The sequence below is a fragment of the Somniosus microcephalus genome, chromosome 4, assembly GCF_052327205.1.
Source record: "Somniosus microcephalus isolate GS21.2 chromosome 4, FLI_Smic_1.0, whole genome shotgun sequence".
Classification (NCBI taxonomy): Eukaryota; Metazoa; Chordata; class Chondrichthyes; order Squaliformes; family Somniosidae; genus Somniosus; species Somniosus microcephalus.
In genome coordinates, this window is record NC_140990.1 from 199,372,576 (window position 1) to 199,398,153 (window position 25,578).

Below are 25,578 nucleotides of genomic sequence, written 5' to 3' on the forward strand. Positions count from 1 at the left end.
TCACTTTCAAAAGAAAATGTTAAACCTAAATCCATGACCAGACCCATTTCTGGATGGCGTGTTGGAGCACCGTGCAGAAACATTTTACTCTTCATCTAGCCAATCTAATCTATACTTGACCATGACTCGCATCTCACCCAGGCTAAACCTGGCCTGCAAGTGCTTGATGAGGCAGTGTAGAGGGAGCTTTATTGTGCATCATATTTGTGCTAGAACGGATGGGTTATTGTAGAGGGAGCTTTGCTATGCATCCAAGCAGTGTTACAGCTCATCTGGCATTCTTGATGAGGCAATGTAGAGAGTTTTTTGTTTCTGCTTTAGTTGACCTGGATTTGACTGATATTGACAATGGGTACAAAATTTGGAGACTTTCCAATTCCCAACACTGACATTACTTACATTCAGCACACAAACTCTTTAAAATCTGTAATGATATCAGCAAATAGTGATGGTATTTGCCTGTTTGATTATGATGCCTTACCAGCATGTTTGCCTGATTGATTACTTATGCCTGACCAGCAGAGGGCATGTGAGAGACAAGCAGTTTAGTTTTACTTTCGTTTTAGATGGATCTGAAAGATGATGTCTCCTGTAAATGCTGTTAACTGAGCTGAACATACTTTAGATAAAAAGTCATTCTCTTTCATAAATGACTCGTCATTGAACCCACATACAAATCAATACAAAATCAACATCAATAAATAATCTTAAGAAACAAAGATTTCAAATTTCAGACCAATTTTATTAGAAAGTTTCTCGTACGTATCTTCATTAAAGTCATACAATTTAACAATGTCATAAAAATACAACATTACAAATGACCCATACCTTCAAGCCTAGGAACTGAAATTCATGTAGCTCAGAAAGTGTAATCCCAGTAGTGTTCCTAAAAGGGTTCTTGTGTTGTCTTTTTATGGTTCCAAATAGCTCGCATGATCAGCGAGTTGCACATCTGTACATAATTCCAAATTATAGAGGTTTCCAAAGTAGACTAAAAAATACAATGCTCCCTCAGGAGAGCTAATACGGGGACAAACTTTTCACAAAATAGAGCGACTCTTAAAAATCTTACTGAAAAACTTTCTTGGACTAGAGAATGCTATTTTTTTTTTTTAAAAAGGAAAGGTTACTTTGGCAATCGAGTATCCACAGGTTGAATTTGTACATGTCTTGTGGGTACATGTGTCATTTCAGCGAATGAGCCAACTCTAATAATCCCCCCTCATTTAAAAAAAAATTGATCAAAGCATATACATACAATGGAAGCTTTTTTATATAATTTTATCCAAAGTGATCTGTATAAGATTTTGTTCTGTGTAAGTCATGTTTTTAAAAAAAAATTATTGTCATGTTACTTGGTCACTAACAATTTTTTTACAAAAGAAGTGATGTGAAGGTTCGAAATGTTCATATTAAGTATGAAAAATGTAAAACAAACAGAAGAAAAACAAGCTTATAGATGTCTACGTATGCAACAATGGACAGATTACTTCCGCACAAATTTAGCACCCAGACACAAAGTTAGCACCATTATAACATGCAGCTTTTAAAGACTTCAAATTATTCGACATTTGATTAATGAAAGCTATTACAAGTACAGTGCAAGGTATCTGTTGAACCCTTAGCATATTGGGATTGATGGCAGGCTGTAGACGCCAGCTCCTATCAGAGGTATATGTACGGCAGAGTCACCACTTCATTTACGTTCCCATTGTAGTTACAATTCTGGTTTGAACTCGTCCTTTTAAAAAAAAAAAGTATTTTATGTTTCTGTTCCATAGAGAATCTGAATGCATAAATAGAGAGAATAACCGATCGAATTATAATTAAACCATAGAAATTGGAGTTAGAGGGAGCCAATTGCCAATTTGAAAGCCAAGGAGGCTGGATGGGTACTGAGAACCAGCATACTACTTCACCTCCAAGACCTGGGTTTAATCCAATCCAAACAGAGGCAGGTGTTGGATCAACTGTTAGTGAACCACCTTCTTTCTATGGTTCACAATGACACGCTTCGACTAAGCACAAGACACTTGATGGTGGAGTATACAAAATTCTTACAGGACTTGACGGGGTAGATGCAGGGAGGATGTTTCCCCTGGCTGGGGAATCTAGAACCAGGGGTCACAGTCTCAGAATAAGGGGTTGGCCATTTAGGACTGAGATGAGGAGAAATTCCTTTACTCAGAGGGTGGTGAATCTTTGGAATTCTCTACCCCAGAGGGCTGTGGAGGCTCAGTCGATGAGTATATTCAAGACAGAGATCGATAGATTTTTGAATATTAAGGGATATGGGGATAGTGCAGGAAAGTGGAGATGAGGTAGAAGGTCAGCCATGATCTTATTGAATGGCGGAGCAGGCTCAAAGGGCCAAATGGCCTACTCCTGCTCCTATTTCTTATGTTCTTATGCGGAACAGACTTTACTCATATACAGCTTAGGTGATCAGTCTATACTGTACAAAGAGTAGCTTCTGGTTTCTCTATCTTTTGAGATCTCCAACTAATTCTGGAAAACCAAGCCCTTTTAAAAATTTCAGTTTTCCTACTTCAGAGATACATTTCACAGATAAGACCTCATGATTTAGCTGTTCTCGAATCCTTTTCGTAACTGTCTCTTTACATAAACCGTCTTAGTTGCTTACTTCAGAAACTTTTGAAGACCAGTTTTATTGACTGCTTATTTACCTAAACATCCCCTCATACCATGGTTAATTGATCCCTCTGCCCATGTTTATTACACTAGTCACTAAAGTTATACTTTAATCACTCATGGTCGATGCTGTCCCAGTCTCCTATTCCTTGCTGAGGCATCCCATTGTTTTCCTGTTTATCTTAGAAAGCCTTTTGCTCTATGACTAATTATAGTTATGCAGGTCAATTTGATTATTAACCCTTAACTCTGCAAGATGTCCAACAGGAGGGAATGTTTCAAAGGTCATGGCTAAATAGTGAAGATATGTGGATAGATGAATATTATGAAGTTTTGCTTGTAGATCAGGAGGTGCCGTGGAGTCCATGATTGGGTCCATTGGACAGGGTTTGTGAAAAGAGAGTGAGCTAGGCAGACTAAATGGTCTTTTCTCATTCCATAATTTTTTATATTCCTCCCACTGCCAATTTAAAAATGTCTAGTGTAAAATGAGCTTGTGTAATATGAGCTTAGCTTCTCACGGGTATGCGTCTGTAATACAAACCTCTGCATAGTCCAATGTAATTGCCACAAAAGGTTTTAATTTCCTCTGGCAGTGCACTGGCCAGCACATTTGGACAAAATTAATTTTTTGCTATTTTTACATCAACCTGTTTTAATGGGTAAATACTGCAATAAAATGCTACATAAAAGAATTTTACTTGAATCCATTAACCAGTCCACTAGCAGAGGAACTGAAATCTTCAACTCTCATTGAGAGGGGCCATGTAGAAAATGGAATTCCCACATTGTACGGTGTTGTTCTGATGTAGGGACTGAGGAGGCTTGTTGCGGCAGAATAGAGGGACATTTAATTTGTATATAACCTATGCTATTGTTGTAGTTTAAGAGAAAACATAAAGCTTTGCTTTAGTGAAAATGCAATTTTTAATATAGTTATTTCAGACTTAATCTCTTGGAGGGGAGAACTAATGCTCATACGAAGCAATGCCAGGGAGCAAGATGTTAAGGCTCCGAGAGCTCTTCAATCCGGTCTATTTTTTCACTGCAAACTAATGACGATGGAAATTGCACCCTCCATGTTTTTACCCTACTACGTTCTTTCGTATCATGTTACTTCTGCCATTTTAAATAGTAGCCCATTGTCTTTCCATTTCCCCCTCACTGAAACATTACCAGGTGGCTCTTTTGTGGTTCCTAGGGACTGACTCTCCATGATTCTTTTCCCCCTGCACTTAGTATCTCCACAACAGCAGCCTGGCTCAAAATAGTAAGAGCCCCTCTGGACAGATGTAGTTGGGTTCTACCATGCTGTCCTATACTGCCACTGCATGTTATTTACCTTCGACACAAGTCTTGGAACAGTTGTCCTGCGTATTGAACCGGTTTTCATTTCCATTGCACCCGCCATACCAGAAGCGTGTACACAATTCAGTCTTTACATCATAGTACCACTTGAGGGAAAAGTTTCGGCAATTTCCTTCATCCCGCTGTAACTGGCATATGTCTTTAACTGTAAGAACAAATGTAATACGATTGAATGTTAAACAACTGAACACAGTATAACGCTGCTTATTTTAAAAATGTATTTATATATAGGATACCTGCCAGTGATGTAGAAGCAGCTACGATCATACTTGGTTAGATGAATCGCATAAGAGAGAGAGGAGAAGGAAAAGTAAAGGGTACCCAGGAGCATTTCAGGGAAATTATTGCACAGAATGAAGTTCCTTCTACTCTGCTATATCAGTGTGTTAATTCCAATATCAGCAGAGCTCCCTGAACTGTACTATTTCATTTCAATTCCCACAGCAGATAGAATCATAGAATAATTACAGCACAGAAGGCAGCCATTTGGCCCGTTGAGCCAGTGCCAGCTCTCTGCAAGAGCACTTCAGCTGGTCCCACTCCCCTGCCCTTTCCCCGTAGCCCTGCAAGGCATCCATATAAATTTCATTGATTGAATTACCAATATAGTAACAATTATTGCTGAATTATGGACAGCATTTATTCTGTGCCCATGAGAATCTCCCAAGATTTATTTTACTTGGGGCCCCAGAGTGAGAGGTTTCCCACAAATGACTGGCTTTAGAATTGGGTTCCAAAGATGCTAGGACAGTGTGCTAACTCACTATGCCATCCAGATATCAAATATAGTTCAGCACTGTAAGTAATCTGAAGTATACTTTGAGCAAAAGAAAATACAACAAATACATAAGGATAAAAGTAAGAGCTTTGGAAGATAGATAACAAAGGACAGCTGTAAAAAAGAGTTTCTGCTATTGGTTTAAAGTGTTAGTGGGTAATGGAAATCAATGGGTTTCACCGAGGCACTTCATTTAGAATACCCTTGCTTTCCCACATGCACAAAATCAATAATATTTGGCGAAATGTAGCTGAATAATTGTTCTTATGAATTAGAGTTTGAGCCTCGTGAAACATACTTTTAAGCTCAAAACAATGGTTTTGTAGAATTATTTCTTGCTGGTTTAAAATCTGAGCGAGTGCTGGGCTGAATGGAGATGTCCTTGTCTAATTAGCTACCAAAGATCAACGTTTCAAATTTTCAAAGTGTATCCTTTTTAATTATCTTGATAAATTCTCTTAACAACAGCTGGAACTCTTCCCATCTCATTTATTTCACTTTACTTATATGTGGCCCCGCTCCTCATACATATACACACACTCTATTATTCAATGGTTTTAACCCTTCCAGCTCTAGAGAGGAGTAAACTCATTCAGATGCTTTGAAGATCAAGGCCAACAATCAAGTTTATTTGTCAGCAGAGCCTCTTTGGTGATTTATGTATCAACAATTGACCTGCTGCCATTTCTTTACATTCTGGGCTCTCAACTGGTTGAGTGAATACTGTGAAAGGGATGAAAGAAGTTGATCCAGGAAAATTCTTCACTATGTTGAATGATTCAAACATTAGAAGCTGCAGTTAAAATGTTAGAAGTTGAGAATAAGAAGAAAAGTCAAGTGGAATTTTTCATACAAAAAATAGTGTTTATATGTACTGGATTAACTACTGGAACAGACAATATGAATAGATTCATGAGGTGATTTATGTATTTCTGGAGAGAGTTGGGATTGGGGGATATGAGGGGGGAGGAAGCGAGTAAATGACATTTATCCACACGTGACACATTCAGGGGTCTTGGAGAGGTTGGGTGTAATCAGCACACATGTGGGAGCTGACCTCGTGCTTGTGGATGATATCACCAAGGGCAGCATGTAGACGAGAAAGAGGACATAGTGATAGCTGGATTGTGAGGCTCTGGAGGTGATGGTGCAGAAGAGGGAAGAGAAGCCATTTCAGGAGATGCACCGGCTCCATTTGGATGGGTAAGTATTGAGCCCTGCGAGGGCAGTCCCATGGAGCTGGAAGACGGAGGGAAAACTTTGGAGGAGGATGATGTGGTTAACCATATCAAATTGTTCTAGAGAGGCCAAGAAGGGATAAAGCACCACAGTCCACAAGGATATCGCTCACAGCTTTGGTTATGGCCATTTTGGTGCTATGAGAAGGGTGGATGCTGGACTGGAAAAATTCAAACAAGGAGCTATGAGATGGGCATAGAGCTGGCAGGCAGTGACCCATTCAAGGGCCTTAGAGAGGTTGGAGATGCAGCGGTAATTGATGAAGGGCCAAGAGTGACAGCATCAATAGCCACTGTACTACTAATGTAATCCTTTACACACCAGCATCAAGATATTCATTAATGGTTGGCTCAACTATTGATGGTGATTCAACAACTTAAATTGAAGACAATTCCAGAGGACTTTCCGTGTTCTTGTATATTCGTGGCACTTCTTTATGTTAATCCAGCTCCCTCACACTGTTGGGCACAGTCACTTACACTGAGGGACTTAATAACTCCTTAATGACTGGATCTCCACTAATTCATTCAGTTCCTTGGCACTGTTGAGTTCATTATATGCAGAGATAGCCTTAGGAAGCTTTTTTCTGGAAACAGTGCAAGATTATTTGGGCTTAGAGATGACAGTTTACTGCTACAATTCTACACTGGTAAATTCTACTTTATGTAGCATAGTTTTTTCCAAATCCAACCCAATGACCTGCCAATAAAATAACATTTGAAAGAGTTTTGGGTTATGCTTTTAGTACTTGCTGATGATTTGGAAAACCATTAACATTTACTGGAAAAAAATTAGTTTGTGGATTGAGGTGCAACTGCACAAATAACATTTCCTATTTCCTAATGACACCGGCTCTTTACCATCTGCTGTAACTGAGTTTTTTTTCTCTGCTTTTAAATAGAATGCACACCTGGCAGACCTCTGTAAACCATTAAACAGTCAGACAACCAGACATCGCCATAGCAACAGCTCTGAGATATGCTATACGGTTTTGGTTCTGTTATAGCATTTAATCCCTCAAATTTGTGTTATTGTTGGGGTGGCTTCAGGAGAGAAAATTACACACAGTTGGCATATTGTTTTTGGAGTGCACTAAATATTCAGAGCTGCCTCTTAAGCATATGACTCAAGTTGATGCATTTGGTTCTCTGCTAGTGAGCTCTCAGCTTGAGCTTTGCTATCACAATGAGGTAGCAAATGAATCCAAGCACTTCTCCAGGGGAGGGAACAACATTGGTCTGGCAATCATGAAGCTCAATTGTACTTGGGGACCACTATTATGGACTTGCAGTAGACTGATTAAGCAATTGCATAAGCAGAGGCCTGGGAGCAGCTTGCCATGCTCCTTATCGCAATTCAGGTACAGTAGATGGTGCAGAGACACTTGAGAAGGGAAGGCAACAAAATAACCGTAATAAGACAATACCACATGGCAGCATTCCTGGGCTTGCTCCTCTTCTTGGAAAGATACAGTATGGTGTCCTTATTACAGCAGGCAGAATGGGTTTAGGCTCGAGCACTGCTGCCAGCATGCAGTGAGTGAGTTGCCAAGTGGATCCTAAGTTCACTCAGAAAAGCGAGTGTGCAGCAGACCTACAGAAACGCTGTCAGCGCTACTTAAAGGGACACACACCTTTCAGGCAAGTTTGTATTTAAGCTTTCTGACTGGATTTCTGATATTTTATTGAAGTAGTGGGGCTTGGTGCAATAGATGTTAAAAGGAGTGTTGAAGGGAGTGCCACTGGATGCTTTCAAGGCCTCAGATGGTAAAGGAAGGCATCTGAAAAGACAGAAAATGCTGCAAATACTCAACAGGTCAGGCAGCATTTGTGGAGAGAGAAACAGAGTTCACATCTCAGGTCGAGATGCTACCTGACTGGCTGAGTATTTCCAGAATTTTATGCTTTTATTTCAGAATTCCAGCAGCCGCTCGCAGAGGGAAGAAAAAGTCGCAGAAGAGGAAGATGCAGAAGGATACAACCCAGACAGCCCCTTTCTGGTTGGGATATCCGGGATCGAATCATCTGCCTGCAGCACCAGTGGCCACAACCCCAATTCCCCTTTCAATACATGTCCCACAAATTAGCTCCCCTCTGTTACTGACCATCACAGCATCCTCTTGGCCACAATGGTGAAATAAAAGCCACCACAAAGCAAACTTTCTAATCCAACTTTACACATCTATCCATCCAATATGACATCAAGAAATCAACACATCACCCTTATGCATTCCCTTAGTGACTGTTTTATGTGTGCCTTTGCCTATCCTACTGATGTCACGTAGCGCTACCCCAGTGGCTGCACCATGGCTGGTGGAAAGCTGATGACTTTCAGTGGGGCATACTGCAGATGGCCTTGTAGGACGACCTGGAGGAGCTGGGAGTGTCAAATCGAGTGACAGTGTTGTTTCTTCTTCACTCTCCTCTCCCTCTTCTTACATAGAAACATAGAAGATAGGAGCAGGAGTAGGCCATTCGGCCCTTCGAACCTGCTCCGCCATTCAACGAGATCATGGCTGATCATCCAAACCCTAGCACCCGGTCCCTACACCGACAGCCATCCCACTCAAGCCCTATCCCCGTAACCCCACGTATTTAATCCCCCCTAACACTAAGGGTCAATTTTTTTTCTTCCAATCAACCTAACCCGCACATGTGATTCTGTGATCTTTGGACTGTGGGAGGAAACCGGAGCACCCGGAGGAAACCCACGCAAACACGGGGAGAATGTGCAAACTCCACACAGACAGTCACCCGAGGCCGGATTTGAACCTGGGTCCCTGGCGCAGTGAGGCAACAGTGCTAACCACTATGCCACCATGCTTGGTCAACCATTGGCTGAGCAGGCTGCATTTCTTGGGTGTGTGAAATGAGGAAAGCACAAGAGTGGAGTTGTGGTGAGGGGAGGGCGGGAAAGCAAGAGGTGCATGCCAGAAGGAGGATAATGTATGAGGATACCAGCATCTTGCATCCTTTCAGCCTCGCCGCTGGCCAAGGGCTCAGCCATGCCCCTGCCAAGAATGGCCAGCACTGTCTCCACCAAGGGTGTGACGTGAAGCTAGGAATGGGAGGTGTGCCTCGTGTTTGATACAGATTGTTGGTAGGTGTGTGTTGGGGGGGGAGGAAGGGGTCATGCAATGAGCAGTGTGTGAGGCTAGAGGTGCAGTTGATAGGAGATGGCTTTTGAAGATGCATTCACTGGCCTTGACCACTGGTCTGAGGTCATGAAGCTTCTTTGGGCATTGCTGGCAATGACTGCGTCGGTGATCTGGTCCCACATCGTTCTTTCTGGAGGGCCTCCTGGCCTCTGTGGGTAGAGGACCTCTCTTGCAGTGTTGACCCTCTGCACAAAGCTGGAGTGCTGCATGCGAGACCCTGGGTGCCCCTTCCCTGGATGTTGAGCCATTTCTGTTAGTGCTGAAGCACTTTTACCATTTTTTTAGGCATGGAAAGCAATTCAGCTTTAAGAGCTGAAAACTCCCATTTGGGAATTCTTCTTAATGTTTTTTTTTCCAGAAGGCAGTTGAGCTGTACAGGCTAAAGCTGCCTATTTTTAAGTGATTCTTTTTCCCCCCCAATTTTTGAAGGCAGTTCCCCTCTAAAATGACAGACTTGCTTTAAGATATCACTGTTCTTGCTCTCGGTATGCTACGGCCTTGCTACATTGGGCCTCCTGCTGAGTGTAGCACCTGAAAGCCAGCCTTACACGGTAAGTTTAGCGCTGTGCTAATGTTAAGTAGCAGGCAGCAAATACCGATACCACCTGCGCTCTTAGTTTGGGCGGCTGTTAACTGCGGTTTGGCAGGTTTTCGGAGCACTGGAATTTTTAGGCCTTAGTGTCTAATCACTCAAAATAAATTTTAATCTTGCAATACCCCTAAATCTAGAAGCTCTGCTGGGGATGCTTTATATTAAATGAGCTACCTGATCTCTCTTTTGTAAGCAACTATTAGGCAATGCTCCCATTTAATTTTAAAGCTAAATTTGAAGGGGAAGGAAAATCTTGGAGTATTTAATGTTCAAAGTTCTCACTGTCTCTATTTTGAAAAAAGAATAGATGTACATAACAACTGAAATGCTATCAAGTATCTTGGTTTGTAGACAGCTGCCATGTTGAATCCCCCCCCCCCCAAGATTGCACCGGTGATAAGTTACAGGAAGGGGCCATCTGCATTTTAGAAAAGTTCTAGTCAGTGCAATGGGAGTTAAAACCTCAAACAAGCCTGGGAACTGATCTGGAGCTTTTCAAGGTTGGAGAGCTCTGGCTGGGACAGTTGAAGTTCTAGTCTCCATATACTGTAGTAGACAGCGCTGCTCTGGGGCACAGCCAGCTACCCCTGGGCATAGGCTTTTCTTCCCTATCATTGATATTACTGGAGTGATTTAAGAGGTAAGGAGACTCACAAAATCCAAGTGTATTTCAGTAATTGTTTTCATTACAATGGAGATATTAAGGTGAAAAGCCAAGTGCAGGACATCAAGGTTGAGAATAGTAGGAGAAAAAATGACATGAGTCAAGAAGCAGGTGATACCAGTTTGGGTTTTAAAAGCTGTAGATTGTACAAGGAAGGGGACTGACTGAGGAAGGAAAGGGGTTTGAAATCCTGAAAGAATGATTTATTGAAACAAACAAGACAGGCCTTATTTAGAGAAGGTGGTTTGCTGCAGGGCATTCAATGAAAGAGAAATATGTGCTTTTTTTTAATCTTATCTCTCCTACTGTTTGTAACCTTGGTGATGTTCCACATTAGAAAAGCAAGCGCACAGGAAAACAACTACAATAATCAGGACTTGGGTTTTACTACCACTGCTCCTCATTCCTCTGCTGGTCCACAAGACCTGCTGGCGCACACTGCTAACAACTAAGGCCACTATGAACTTCTCTGGCCCCCAGGATCAACTTCTGCTGTCTCGCTGTTGACTCTCCACTCCTTATTGGACCCCAAATTTCAACGGATAACCTCTACCAGCACCTCGATTGATACTCTGTCTCCAATTAGCTTCTAGTCCCAACCCTTCTCCACAAATGATTTCCAAACCTGGATATTGGTTCGTCAATACTCATCATCTATTTATCCTTTGTTTATGACCACAACATATCACACCTAATCTCTGCCATGTCTCTGACTCAAATTGCCTTTGTATCCATTCATGTGTGCATTTTGGCTACCACTGAGTAACCAGTCCATTACTTCTATCTCCAGTTTTTTTCCTCCCTGCCCCTTCTCTCCTCTCCTTCCCTGTCACCCGGTCACGCCACCTTTTATTTCACCCCTCTCGGGTACTTTGGCCCCGCAAGCCATTACTACTCCTCTGACTTCCTGCCACTATACCAAGCTTGAATCGCTACATTACCCTCTCTGCATCTCTTGGCATTCTCTGAAGGGCCCACTCAGATTCCCGTTGCTGTCTTGTTACAAGCAAACACCCTGACATTGTTCCTACATTACAACAGTGACTGCTCTTCAAAAATACTTCATTGGAAGTAAAGCGCTTTGGGACGTTCCAAAGCTGGGTGGGCGTGTGTGCTGTGAGGAGGATGCAGAGAAACTCCAGTATGATTTGGACAGGTTGGGTGATTGAGCAGATGCATGGCAGATGCAGTATAATGTGGATAAATGCGAGGTTATCCACTTTGGTGGCAAAAACAGGAAGGCAGATTATTATCTGAACGGCAATAGATTGAGAGAAGGGGAAGTGCAACGAGACCTGGGTGTCCTTGTGCACCAGTCGCTGAAGGTAAGCATGTAGGTGCAGCAGGCGGTTAAGAAGGCAAATTGTATGTTGGCCTTCATAGCGAGAGGATTCAAGTACAGGAGCAAGGATGTCTTGCTGCAGTTGTACAGGGCCTTGGCGAGACCACACCTTGAGTATTGTGTGCAGTTTTGGTCGCCTTATCTGAGGAAGGATGTTCTTGCCATGGAGGGAGTGCAACGAAGATTCACCAGACTGATACCTGGGATGGCAGGAATGACGTATGAGGAGAGATTGGCTCGATTGGGCTTATACTCACTGAAGTTTAGAAGAATGAGAGGGGATCTCATTGAAACTTATAAAATTCTAACAGGACTAGACAGACTAGATGCAGGAAGGATGTTCCCGATGGCGGGGAGTACAGAAGCAGGGGTCACAGTCTAAAGATAAGGGGTAAGCCATTTAGGACAGAGATGAGGAGGAATTTCGAGAGTGGTGAACCTGTGGAAATCTCTACCACAGAAGGCAGTTGAGGCCAATTCATTAAATATATTCAAGAAGGAGTTAGATATCTTTTTAAGGCTAAAGGGATCAAGGGATATGGGGAGAAAGCAGGGACAGGGTACTGAATTTGGATGATCAGCCATGATCTCATTAAATGGCGGAGCAGGCTCAAGGGGCCGAATGGCCTACTCCTGCTCCTATCTTCTATTTTTCTATGAAGTCATGAAAGGAGGTACTGTATAAATCACAATTCATTCTTTCTCGACGACCTTCCCACTGAGCTTGCCTGCTGAGGGCAAACCTCACTATATGAACCACTGCCTCCTTTGGCTTCTCTGACAGATCAACAATCATTGCCCCAGCTCCGTATTTCACTCCAGGATGTCTGTTCACTTGCAAACAAGGCTCTTGCCATCCACGACATCCTAGCTTTAACTGAAACTTGGATCACAGGTGATGACACCTAGACCCTCACTGAACTCTTCCCTGGTTGGCTATATTTTTTATTACCCACCCTTTCTGCAAACCACTGCAGTGGCAGGGTGGCCCTCATCACCAATTCACACTTTGTTCTCTTCCCCCTACTCTTCTGGTACTTTTTCCTCCTTAAAGCAGCTCACCCCTGTTCCAAGTCTCTCACCTCTCCTTTAAAACCTTTGTTGTATACCCGCACCAAGTTTGTCACTGGGATATATATGTTCCCTCCTTTCATCCCTCAGCCTCTGCACTGAGCGAGTCCTTCTCCTCATTGATTTTAGTCTTCCTTTTAACTCCCCTTTCCTGCTCTCATCTGAACTTACTGGCCTCCAGTTTTCGCTCCATATAAAATCTCCCACCCATATTCATGGCCAACTCTTTGACCTTTCCATCTCACATGGCTTCTCTACTTCGATAGTCTTGATCACTAACGAGTCCATATCTAACCACTTCCCTGTGTTCCTCACCACCCACATCTCCCTACTCCCTTCCATTCCCACTTTCTTCTGCATCTGCCCCTGAAAAAAGCTCTTCCCTCAAGTTGTTTACAATTGCACTTTCAAACTCCCATCTGCCCAGCCTTTGGTCCCCATTCGCCATTCTACTTACCTGGGTAAACTACCTTGTCCCTGGGTAAGCTCTTGTCTCTATGTAAACCTTCATTGTCTCCCATTCCAGTTGTGCCCTCGATATGAAACCCATCTTTTCTCCCTCAAGTACCGGGGGTGCAGATTTGAATGTATCTGGTGCCCAGTGGCTTAGCTGTCCATCACCAAATGTAGCTGGACCACGACCAGGCCTCTCTCTGCTCTGCCAAAAGCACCCTCGGATCACCCTCAAGAGAAAAGATAACTTCTGGCTTCTTTTCTCCACTACCAACTGTCTTTCTTTTCATCTCTTTATTTCTCTTTCTGTATCTAATTTGACTCTAATTCACCCTATTTCCTTCTCCATCATTTGCTCTGTTTCTTTCTCTATCCTTAAATTATATTGTTTAAGAGGTAAACTATTGGTCCCATCCTTCACCAAGGTCCCAGATGCCATGTTGCCCTCAGTGCACCGTTATCAATTCGCACTTCCAGTAACTTGCAGTGCAAAACTAATTGGAGTTGAAGGGTGCGCAAAAACATCCAACTCCCAGCGCGATGCCCCAGTCCAGCAAATTCTGGGCCATTATTTTTATTCCACATACAAACTGGGGTGGAAATTTCTGTAAAGCCCACTAACCTCTGTACCCAAATTCCCAAAATGGCTCCTGGTGTTTGAGGCTCTGTGCCAAGAATGGAAGTTTGTAAATTACACTTTATGGTATTAAATGTGGGCCAGGAGAGCCAATGGCTTGTAGATTGGTTATGTTTTTGGGTTCTGATGAAGAGCCATAACACCTGAAACATTAACCCTACCTTAATCTCTCCAATGGATGCTACCTGACCTTCTGATGGTTGCCAGCATTTTCTGTTTTCGTTTCAGATTTGCAGCATCTGCGGTATTTTGATTTTAATTAACTCCATGTCAACTGGCAGAACAAACTGTTTCCCTTCAGTGGGTCACATAAAACTCCTGGAGCACACAGAAGCATAGAAATTTACAGCACAGAAGGAGGCCATTCGTCCCACCGTGTCTGTGCCGGCCGAAAAAGAGCTATCCAGCCTAATCCCACTTTCTAGCTCTTGGTCCGTAGCCTTGTAGGTTTTGGCACTTCAAGTGCATAGCCAAGTACTTTTTAAATATGATCAGAGTTTCTGCCTCTACCACCCTTTCAGACAGCAAGTTCCAGACCCCCACCACCCTTTGGGTCTTAAAAGTTCTCCTCAACGCCCCTCTAATCCTTCTATCAATTACTTGAAATCTAAGTTTACATATCACCTTTAACATAGCAAAATGTCCAAGGCACTTCACAGGAGTGTTATCAGACAAAATCTGGCACCTCCGTTTTCTCGGACAGCCCGGCTTACATTCAAGTTTGTAAGGGTTAGAGAGTCACAGGGTTGCACCAAATTGCACAGCAGCAATCAATATACCAGCTTCATGGTGCTTTGTAACAGCTTCAGACCAACAATCCCAATAGCAGAACACAGAGTAGCAGACAGTATCTTGCAGTTGGCTGATTGATCTGTTGCAATGTAGCCAGCTACAGTGTGGTAGGAATTTTTCCCTCTCATTTATTTCCTGCCCTGGAAATATTTGACTGCAATTTCCTCTTATGAAAATTAGCAAGCAGTTATATGCTTCACTTTTTACACGTTTGTCATTTCTCTTTGTGATCCTGAGTTGGGCTAAAAGCTGAAATCTTTTGAACCCCTTTCTGTCAATGGAAATTTTGATGCAGCCAGTGGATTAGTAATAATGGTGAATGCCAACCCTCCTTCAAGATTTCCATGATAGCGTGACTGTCACCCTAACCAAAAGAACAGATTCCCTCTTGTGCTACATCCTTATTTTCCCTTGCAACACAAGTCTAGTGATTAAGCAGAGGATGGGGGATATTGACTTGACACCAAGGGATTGAGATTGGTGCATTTAGAGACTGAAATGATGATATACTCTCATGTGATACAATAGCTTCTGGTGCTGGGGAGGAGAGGGGCAGAGGAAGAGTTGGAATCTTTTTTGGAGTCTAGCAGGTATAATAGTGAAGGTGTGAAGATGGATGAATATTCTAGAGTTTGATTTGAAAACCTTTGGCTATCGAGGAGTATTTAAGCAGTACCTTCCCATCGGGCAATTAAATGGATGGGAAGGTACTGCTTAAATACTCCTCAATAGCCAAAGGTTTTCAAATCAAACTCTAGAATATTCATCCATCTTCACACCTTCACTATTATACCTGCTAGACTCCAAACAAGATTCCAACTCTTCCTCTGCCCCTCTCCTCCCCAGCACCAGAAGCTATTGTATCACATGAGAGTATATCATCATTTCAGTCTCTAAGTGCACCAATCTCAATCCCTTGGTGTCAACAGAATCACTGTTAGGGTAGGTGGTGCATGGTCTGTGGAAGGTGCCATTATGGTAGACCAAACGGGATTTGCTCAGGAGCATAGATCAAGGTACAGTCAAACGTGGACCTTTTCTCACTCTGATCCTCTCATGTTTTTTTCTGCTGTGATCCACTGGCCACAGAGGTTCTTTTTATAGGTTCACAGAAATCAGCAGCCTCTATAATATAATATTCTGCTGGTCAATGTTATTGTCTTTGAGAGAGTAAAAGGTAATGATTTAAGGCATCTGAAATGCAAGTTATGAGGTAAAGGATGTGGGCATGTTTTCTTTGGAAAGGAGGGGATCTAAGTGACATTTTCAAGATTATGACGGAAACTGACAAGTTTGATCAGGAAAATAGTTCACCTATGGCAAAGGGTTCAAGTACCAGGAGCACAAGGTAGAAAGCTAAGAGTTAAAAGGGAAGTTGGGTGGAACAGTTTCACCCAAAGGGTAATAAACTTGTGGAATGATTCACATGGGGAGGCTGCTGAAGGGGACAGTATAAATGAATTCAAAAGATATGTGCAATAATACAGTTTCCGGAGGGAGAAGGAATTGAGGGATATGGTGTGAAGGCAGCTAAGAGGGATTGAAATCATTCAAAAAGTGATGGAACCGTTGAACCTAATAGCCTTTTCCTATTCTTGAAAATTCTTATGTTCTTGTGTGGTGATGATGACCCCCACTTTAACCTGTGCGATCAGATAGTCCTTCATTTCAAGAAAAATCATGGTAGTCAAGTCAGTGGGAAGCAAGTATGCAACCTGTTACCTTAATCTCTGCCGCAAAGGTATTCTCCTCATCTAGGATCAGTCGGGGGGAGGTCCCATGAGATTAACATTAAACAGAGAATAATGGTAAACCTGCAAACTGTCGCACTTTTGCCGGAGTGTTTTATTCTATCTTTTATCAACATGAACATAGTGCCTGCCACTAAAATATGTACAGGAATATTACTGCAGCGTGGGTTTTTTTCAAAATAAATTTGGAGCACATCTCCATATGCTGCACCACACCCAACTAAGTGCACCCGCATGACATACCACACCGCGCATTTCCTTCCGTGCTACATTCAGTGCACCTCCAGGTGACAAAGTATTAAATGTAGCCCCCACACAACACACCACGCCAAAAGCACTCCCTCCAGATGAGGTACCACATCGAATGTTCCCACCCCAAATAACTTAGAAACCATGCACTAAGTGGGTACGATTGCAGCTGCTTATATATGTAAATAAATAACAGATTCTAAACAAAAGGGGTGACTTTTCCATTATGTCTCCTGTCAAAGAGCATTCAGGAATTTCCAAATACAAGTGATTCAAGAAGAGACAGGACACAAAGCAAGGCTGCAACCAGACAGCCTTGTTATCTATTCAATCTGCCTGTCCTCCACTCTCAGTTACAGACCTGGAGACCTCCATTAATCCTGAAATATTCTCTCTGTCAAATCAACCTAGCTGTTCAATTTCTGTCCTCACCCAACATTCATGCATAAAAATTTTACAACCAGAGTCACAAAATGGGGAAGAGAAGCAGGAACTCTGACTGCTTGGTCCCCCTCCCCGCGCCCAGCTACATTACAACGGTGACTACACTTCAAAAGTTCTGACAAAGAGTCATCGACCTGAAACGTTAGCATCTGTAGAGAGAGAAGCAGAGTTGAGTATTTCCAGTGTTTTCTGTTTTTACTTCAAAGTACTTCATTAGTTGTAAAGCACTTTGGATGTCCTGAGGTCGTGAAAGGTGCTATAGAAATGCAAGTCCTTCTTTTAGCCAAAAATGTATAGCAAATTACTGTGCCTCTATTGCCATTCCAGATGAAATCATCTGACTTGGGATTTTCCTGTTCCATCCTATGTGGTACACTTGCTAACTGAAGAAGAGATCCGAATTCTTAAAAATATTTATTTTCAAACGGCTTTCTCTCCCTTTCCAAACTGATGCCTCCTTCAGTCATCACATTGAACCCTCTCCCCTCCCTTTCTTTCCCACCTTTTCTCCCTCACCCAATCATTGTGATCCTGCCTGGTCTCTGTTGACCTCAGCTCTTCTCCTATTCCTCTGCATCCCTCTGGCAACTCAACTTGGTCTCCTTTCTCCCTTTATGCCTTCCTTCCTCTCGCCCTCATCCACGCTCAATCTCCTCTCTACTTCTCTGTTCATTCCAGATTGTGGCTTCTTACACATTGACAAGCAGAAGCTCAGTTTACACCAGGGTCAAGTCAGTAGGTGCTGTCAAATACATGAGCTGGATAACCATGAATTCTAGCTTAATGTTAGTGCACGTTTACCTGACAACGTGATTCCTTCATGCTTGGGTTCTGATGTGCTCTGTTCTGGCACTGTGGGAGAAATGATGGGGAATTAGTTAACTTTTTCCCCAGTTATTTTCAACATTTTTAACGACTGCAAGTTAAAAAAAGCGGACAATACTCTTGTTCTAGGCAATATGGTGTATTCCCTCCCTGGCTATATTACTTACTTGGTTTTGTGCATTCTGCAATGCACTCAGCTTCTGTGTCAAACCTATTACCATTACCGTCACAGCCGCCATACCAGAACTGAGTGCAGATGTTGTTTTTGCTGTCAAAGAACCATTTTGCGCTATACTCTGAGCACTGCGATCCAGCGTCAAAGTCCAGCATGCACCGATCTGTGAAATTTGTGTAAAATACGAGTCATTAACACAAACCATTTGAAAAAAATGGGATAATGCAATGCTAATGCAAGTTGAAAAGTCATTACTATCACCCCATTGGCATTTAATGTAATCACGGTGGGCAGGCCCGCGTTTGTATTGCAGCACCACTGCAGGAGGCAAGTCTCATCTCCGGCAGCAGCGTGCAATGCAAGCAGTGTGGCCGTCATTCCTCTAACGACACAGTGGCTCACCTCAGGAGGCCGACAGCAAATGTAAACGGCCAAGATATGGCGTCGTGCGCTAACATTTCTCTCTGCCTGTAAGAAGTCTCGGCTCTCGGCTTGTCCATACAAGGCAAGAAAGCCATTTATTGCATTGTGGACCTGTATGGACCATTCCCAAAGTTTGGAAAGGACCACAGCCAGTAAACTAAAGATGGAACAATTGTGCATGCACAAGGTTTCATGTACACAGAAGCTTCCAAGTTGCCCATGCTATTCTGAAACCATCTACACCGTAAGCGAGGCAAATTCAGAGCGCCAGTCATTGTAACAGATTACAGAACCAATTCCAGTGGAAACATTTTGTTAAATATAAACAGGCCATATAATTTATTTACTGGAATTTTGTGACTTTCTTTACTCGCATAACCAGAAATATATTTTACAACACTGTACGCCAGATACTGTTACTCTAATCACTCCAGTCACCACTCACTCACCCAAAATAAACTTGTTACACAAATATTTTTCATTCAGTCCTGATGGATTGCATACTGCCATTAGAATAAGCAACAAAAATAAGCCTGGCTCAACGTAGAAAATTGACAGGGAAAGAAGTGAAATGAAATAAAACAGTTCCTGCAGCCAGAGTGAAGACTATGCTAAAAGAACAGTGCTTGAAGGATTCAGTGTTAACAACCAACTGGAAAGGACTTGCTGGAAGTGCTGCCAGAGCTCCAGTTTCTATCTGATATTTCCACCTCAATTCTTATTACCTGCTGAAGGTCTATTTGATAATTCAATGAAATATGAAGTTTCTGTTGTGTCAAAAGACGATTTATAACCAGGTTTTTATTTCGTGCCCCATTGTGCCTTCAGCTGCCTAGGCCCTAAACTCTGGAAATCCCTGCCTAAACCTCTCCACCTCACTGCCTTTCTCTCCTCCTTTAAGATGCTCCTTAAAACCTACCTCTTCGACCAAGCTTTTGGTCATCTATCTTAACATCTCCTTAATGTGGCTTGGTGTCAAATTTTGTCTGATAATGCTCCTGTGAAGAGCTTTGCGATGTTTTACTACGGTAAAGGTGCTATATAAATGCAAGTTGTTGTATTTCTACACTATTGCTATATGGAGGGCATGATACAATGGGGATGCTTTACACATACAATAAATGAAACTGCTTGTGTGTTACATGGGTTACAATGATGCTGTACAGATTTATCACGATCCTGCCCCATCAACACAAGAGAAGAGACAGATCATCGGCTGTGAAAAAGAAACCAAATAATGCTAGTGGCAGTTAACACTTTTGTTTGGTACTAAGAATGGCACCCTGGCAAAGACATAGAAGCAGTAGCTGGATGTTTTTGAAAATGCCATGTAAATTGGGGAACAGAATGATGAACACTGAAGGAATGAGAAGATGTGGCCTGCAAGCAGTTACTGTGGGACGACTATGATGTGTTGGACGTGTGCCATATAGCTAAATAAAGGTATCTTAGGAAGGTGGCATAATGATCCCCAGCTAGGAATGGTTGAGATAGTGGGACTAGATAGGAGTTAGATATATTTCTTGAGGCTAAGGGGATCAAGGGATATGGGGAGAAAGCAGGGACAGGGTACTGAATTTGGATGATCAGCCATGATCGCATTGAATGGCGGAGCAGGCTCGAGGGGCTGAATGGGCTACTCCTGCTCCTATCTTCTATGTTTCTATGACTGTGCATGGGAAGACATAAATGTAAGAGTGATAATAGGAAACAAAGCGCAGAAGCTGAAAAGAGTGGAGAGTGTGATGGCAAGGACACCTGGCTAGCCTCATTTATGATGACCAATTAACTGATTACAATGTACGCTCTCCTTGTAATATGCAAGCCCTTTACAGTACCCATTACCGCTACAACTCACAGCTCCTCTGTATTGCACAGGCCAACTACAATTATAATACGCAGCCCCTCTACATCATCCTCTGCTGTCGCAATGTACAACCCCTCTATAATAAACACATGCTTTACAACACATAGGGCTGATGATACAGATGTCATTTACAATATACCTTACATTAGACTACACAGAGCTGCTACAATACACCAGTCCTCTGCAATGTGAAAATGTGATTTCTGAGGGAATTTTAACTCCGAAAACCAAAAATAAATTTGATACGTTCACACTGGTTTCCATTTCACTGACTATGTACAATGTAGAAACACTACTCGTAAACACTTACCTATTTCTGGATTCTCTAATGGCTCTATAGTGGCATGAGCAGTCGTGCTTTTGGCAATTGTTTCTGGTGATCTTTCTAAAATTTGGAAGGGAAATTTGTAAACTTTGCAACAAAATAATGTCTCATACTATAAGCTAATTCTGCATTTTATTATGGGGAAAAAAAATCTTAAATGTATTTATTGATCCCCTTCTACTAGTCCCCTGACTTAGTAAATTGTTTCTACTGACATCATAAGGTGTTATGTGGTGCTGACCTTCACTGAGTTGGAGTGTATGGTATTGCTGTATGAATATTATTACTGTGGATGGGAGTGTTGGATGGGATGAAACCTCTCTCTTCCTGCCAGGTGACAGGGTTTTAAATGGAACACAGTTGTCTGGCCTGGATCCATTCCTTAGTGAGCAAGATCCAGAGACTGAACTGCTCTCAATTTGGCATTGACTCAGGATCTTTAATGGGGATAAGTTTTGAGGAGCTTCCCTCTGCATCTAACCTTTATTATACTTGATTTTGGCAAAAGTACCATAGGTGATAGGAGGAAAAACATTTTTATGCAGCGAGTTATGATGATCTGGAATGCACTGCCTGAAAGGGGTGGTGGAAGCAGATTCAATCGTAACTTTCAAAAGGGAATTGGATAATTACTTGAAGGGGAAAATTTTGTACACGCTGTAGGAAGAGTGTAAGGGAGTGGGACTATTTGGATAGCTCTTTCAAAGAGCACAATGGGTCGAATGGCCTCCTTATAGCTGTATCATTCTATGATTGAGTTACAACTCCTCGATGGGACAGTAGAGAGGGAGATTTACTTTGTTTCTAACCTGTGCTGTACTTGAGCTGCAATTTGACATTAGTGCCAAAAAGATGTTTTATGGTTGTGCTGAAATTTGGGATAAGTGCAGAATTGACCAGAAAAAGTTCAATTCGTTTTTTTTAAATTTTTTTTTTTTTATAAAAGTCATCCACTCTCTTGGTGGGCTTGGACAGAAGCGATTACTTACCGGTTGTAAACGTTCCATTGTAAAAAGATTTTGCATTGGACTGATAGAATCCGATCACAATAATGTTATATTGCTGTCCATTTTCCAGATCCTTCAGGACAATTTCAGCATCACTGACATTCATCTTCAAGACAAGGTGGTTCTGGCTCACTTTGACCACAGTAACCTCATAACTATCAATGCGCTGAGGTTCGGTCTGGGCCCAGCGTAGGATGATGCTGTCTTCTGTAACATTGGCGGTAGATAACTCCATGCCTGTAGCAGCAGAACAGGGATAGAAGAAAAGAGTAGACAGATATAGTGAAGCATAAGAAAACATTGAACAAAAAAGATCATTTCATTCCATCAAGCCTATTCCTTCAACAGAATGTATATCATTTTCTGGATGACAAACTATACCCAACCCATGTTGTCTCCTGTGGAAAGGCTCTGCACCCAGAACTAATCAAACTCCTGAATATCTATTGAATTTTGCATTGTTCTACTCTGAACCAATTCAATTTCTTGGCATGATGTTGCCATGGTCCCATCATATCCCAATCATCTCTGTCTCCTGCACTGTTTTGGATTCTGCTGATGTGATTTGTCGTATGCCTATACCAGACGGAAAGAGAGAGGCAATGTACTGGATATGCTGAAGTATCCCTGGTGAAAGACAAGCGTACGAATAAATGGACTTTATTCTCTAATTCAGATCTATCGATTTATTATTGTGATCTGACAGTATTGGTTGGTGAGTATTTCTATTTCTCGCTTTTTTCCAAACTTGGGCATTTATATTTAAGTGCCTTGGTGTAGATTAAAAGATATAAGTGTTCCAAATTTTAAAACTAATTAATTAGTTGAGATGGGAGAACAGGCAATGTGTTGTTGTTGTTGCATGTGGGAGCTGATGGACACCATTGAGGTCCACAGCGACTACATCTGCAGCAAATGTTGGCTGCTCGAGGAACTTCGGCTCAGAGTTGATGAGCTGGAGTCCGAGCTTCAGACACTGCGACACATTAGGGAGGGGGAGCGTTACCTAGACACTAAGTTCCAGGAGACAGTCACACCCACTAGAGTAATTACTTCCAATTTGGCCCATGGTCAGGGACAGGAGGGTGTGACTACAAGCGAGGCAGGTATTGGGATCCAGGAGGTAGTGATGGAGGAGCCTCAGCCCTTGGCCTTGTCCAACAGGTACGAGATTCTTACTCCCTGTGTGGACCAGGGCAGGGACTGCAGGGAGGATGAGCAATCTGACCACAGCACCATGGTACAGGGAGCCTTTCAAGTGGGGGGAGTAAAAAGAAATATTGTAGTGATAGGGGACAGTATAGTGAGGGGGGATAGATACTGTTCTCTGCAGCCGAGAGTGTGAGTCCCGAAGGCTGTGTTGCCAGCCCGGTGCCAGGGTTAAGGACATCTCCTCTGGATTGGAGAGAAACTTCGAGTGGGAGGGGGAAAATCCAGTTGTCGCGGTCCACATTAGGTACCAATGACATAGGTAAGACAAAGAAAGAGGTTCTGCTGAGGGAGTATGAGCAGCTAGGGGCTAAATTAAAAAGCAGAACCACAAAGGTAATAATCTCTAGATTACTACCTGAGCCACGAGCGAATTTGCATAAGGTAAATAAGATCAGAGAAATGAACGAGTGGCTCAAAGACTGGTGTGGGAGAGATGGGTTTGGATTTGTGGGGCACTGGCACCAGTACTGGGATAAGAGGGGGCTGTTCCGTTTGGACGGGCTTCACTTGAACCATGCTGGGGCTAGAGTCCTGGTGAATCGAATAACTAGGGCTGTAGAGAGGGCTTTAAACTAAACAGTGTGGGAGGGAGGATCCAGGTGAGCGGGAAAATAAAATGTCAATCAGAAATGAGACAGCAATAGAGCAGGATAGAGGTGGGGGAAATAATAACCAGAGTGTGACAGGAAGGAACAGGGGCCTAGAAATTCGGTGGGCTGCGCCCCCAGTTAGCACCTAAAGAGGGCACTCAGTGGCTTCAGCGCCACTGGCCACGCCTCCCGCGATATTTAGCTGGGGCGCTAATGGCGGCGTTAGCCTGTTGCACTGCGCCATCACCGATGACGTCATCAGTGTGTGCAGCGCCCCGCTACCACCCCGATCTCGATATTCGGTAGCGCCCGCCTCTGTAGCACCATTCGCAACTCGCACCCGGTTCACGGGGCCTACCTGTGGTGGCAGTGGCACAAATTAAGGTGGAGGTGCAGGGCGGCCATTTTTTTCGGCGGCCGCCTGCCAGCACCTCCGTCCCCGGCCTCCTGATCTCCCCCCGCGGCAGTGCCAGCTGTTTTGCGAGAGCCCGGCACTTCTCCTCGGTGCCGGGCTCTTTTGCTGGCACTCGCGATCTCTGATCGCGCTGGTGCAGGCCCCTCCCCCTTAAGAATGGGAGGAAGGCCTGCAGTACCGCAGCGCGCCGTGCCGCAGCGCCACACGCTGCGGCATGGCGCGCTGCGATATTCAGTTTCAGTGCCCGAAGAGGGACGCGGAGCGCCTCGAGCCTCGCCCCGTGTCCCTCTTGGGGCGTTCAAGCTGAATTTCCGGCGGTCGCAACTGCTCCGATCGCTGCGCTAATTCCGGCGCCCAGGCGAGCTTGCTGCCCAGTTTGCGGCTCCACCGAATTTCTCCACCAGAATGTTTAAAAAGAGTGAAACAGAAAATGGAGCCAAAACAAGGTGAAATGGTAAAAAGACAAAGTTAAAAGTTCTATATCTGAAGGCATGCAGCATTCGTAACAAGATAGAGGAGTTGACGGCAAAAATAGATACAAATGGTTATGATCTGATCGCTATTATGTGGTTGCAAGGTGACCTGGGCTGGGAACTGAATATTCCAGGGTATTTGACAATTCGGAAGGATAGACAGAAAGGAAAGGGAGGTGGGGTGGCTTTGCTGGTAAAGGATGGGATCAGTGCAGTGGTGAGAAGTGATATTCGCTCAGAAGATCAAGATGTAGAATCGGTTTGGGTGGAGATAAAAAATAATAAGGGGAAAAAGTCTCTGGTGGGCATAGTCTACAGGCCCCCGAACAGTAGCAATACTGTTGGACAGAGTATAAATCAACAAATAATGGAGGCCTACAAAAAAGGGTACGGTAATAATCAAATTGGCCGTGGTAGCCTTGAGGAGGAGTTCATAGAGTGCATCCGGGATGGTTTCCTAGAACAGTATGTAATGGAAGCAACCAGGGAGCAGGCTATCTTGGATCTGGTATTGTGTAATGAGACAGAATTAATAAATGATCTCATAGTAAATGATCCTCTAGGAAAGAGTGATCATAGCATGGTTGAATTTCAAATTCAGTTGGAGGGTGAGAAAGTAGTATCTCAAACCAGTGTCCTGATCTTAATCAAAGGCAATTACAATGGCATGAAGGCAGAACTGGCTAAAGTGGACAGGAAAAATAAATTAAAGGGTAAAGCAGTTGAAATGCAGTCCAGGACATTTAAGGAGATATTTCATAACTCTCAACAAAAATATATTCCAGTGAGAAAGAAAGATTTTAAGAGAAGGGAGCACCATCTGTGGCTAACTAAGGAAGTAAAGGATGGTATCAAATTGAAAACAAAGGCATACAATGTTGCCAAGATTGGTGGGAGACCAGAGGATTGGGACATTTTTAAAAACCAGCAAAGGATGACTAAAAAAAATAATGAGAGAGATGAATAACGAGAGTAAACTGGCAAGAAATATTAAAACAGATAGTAAGAGCTTCTACAGGTATATAAAAAGGAAGAGAGTAGCTAAAGTAAATGTTGGTCCCTTAGAGGATGAGACTG

The 25,578-nt window shown here is 43.0% G+C and overlaps 1 protein-coding gene across 4 annotated transcripts in view; it reads right to left on the reverse strand.

Moving 5' to 3' along the window:
• Positions 1-721: 721 nt before the first annotated feature.
• LOC147120126 (collagen alpha-3(VI) chain-like) overlaps positions 722-25,578 on the reverse strand; it is a 221,310-nt gene continuing 196,453 nt past the window's right edge. For 3 of the 4 annotated variants that reach the window (XM_085985684.1, XM_085985680.1, XM_085985683.1), the window contains 6 exons: positions 21,794-22,048; positions 20,790-20,864; positions 18,182-18,352; positions 17,991-18,041; positions 3,995-4,165; positions 722-1,741 (listed from right to left, as the gene is read on the reverse strand). In XM_085985684.1, the coding sequence (XP_085841810.1) occupies positions 1,701-1,741; positions 3,995-4,165; positions 17,991-18,041; positions 18,182-18,352; positions 20,790-20,864; positions 21,794-22,048 (764 nt within the window). In that variant the 3' untranslated portion in view covers positions 722-1,700. The remainder of the gene's footprint in view (positions 1,742-3,994; positions 4,166-17,990; positions 18,042-18,181; positions 18,353-20,789; positions 20,865-21,793; positions 22,049-25,578) is intronic. The other variant, XM_085985682.1, reaches the window with a different exon arrangement.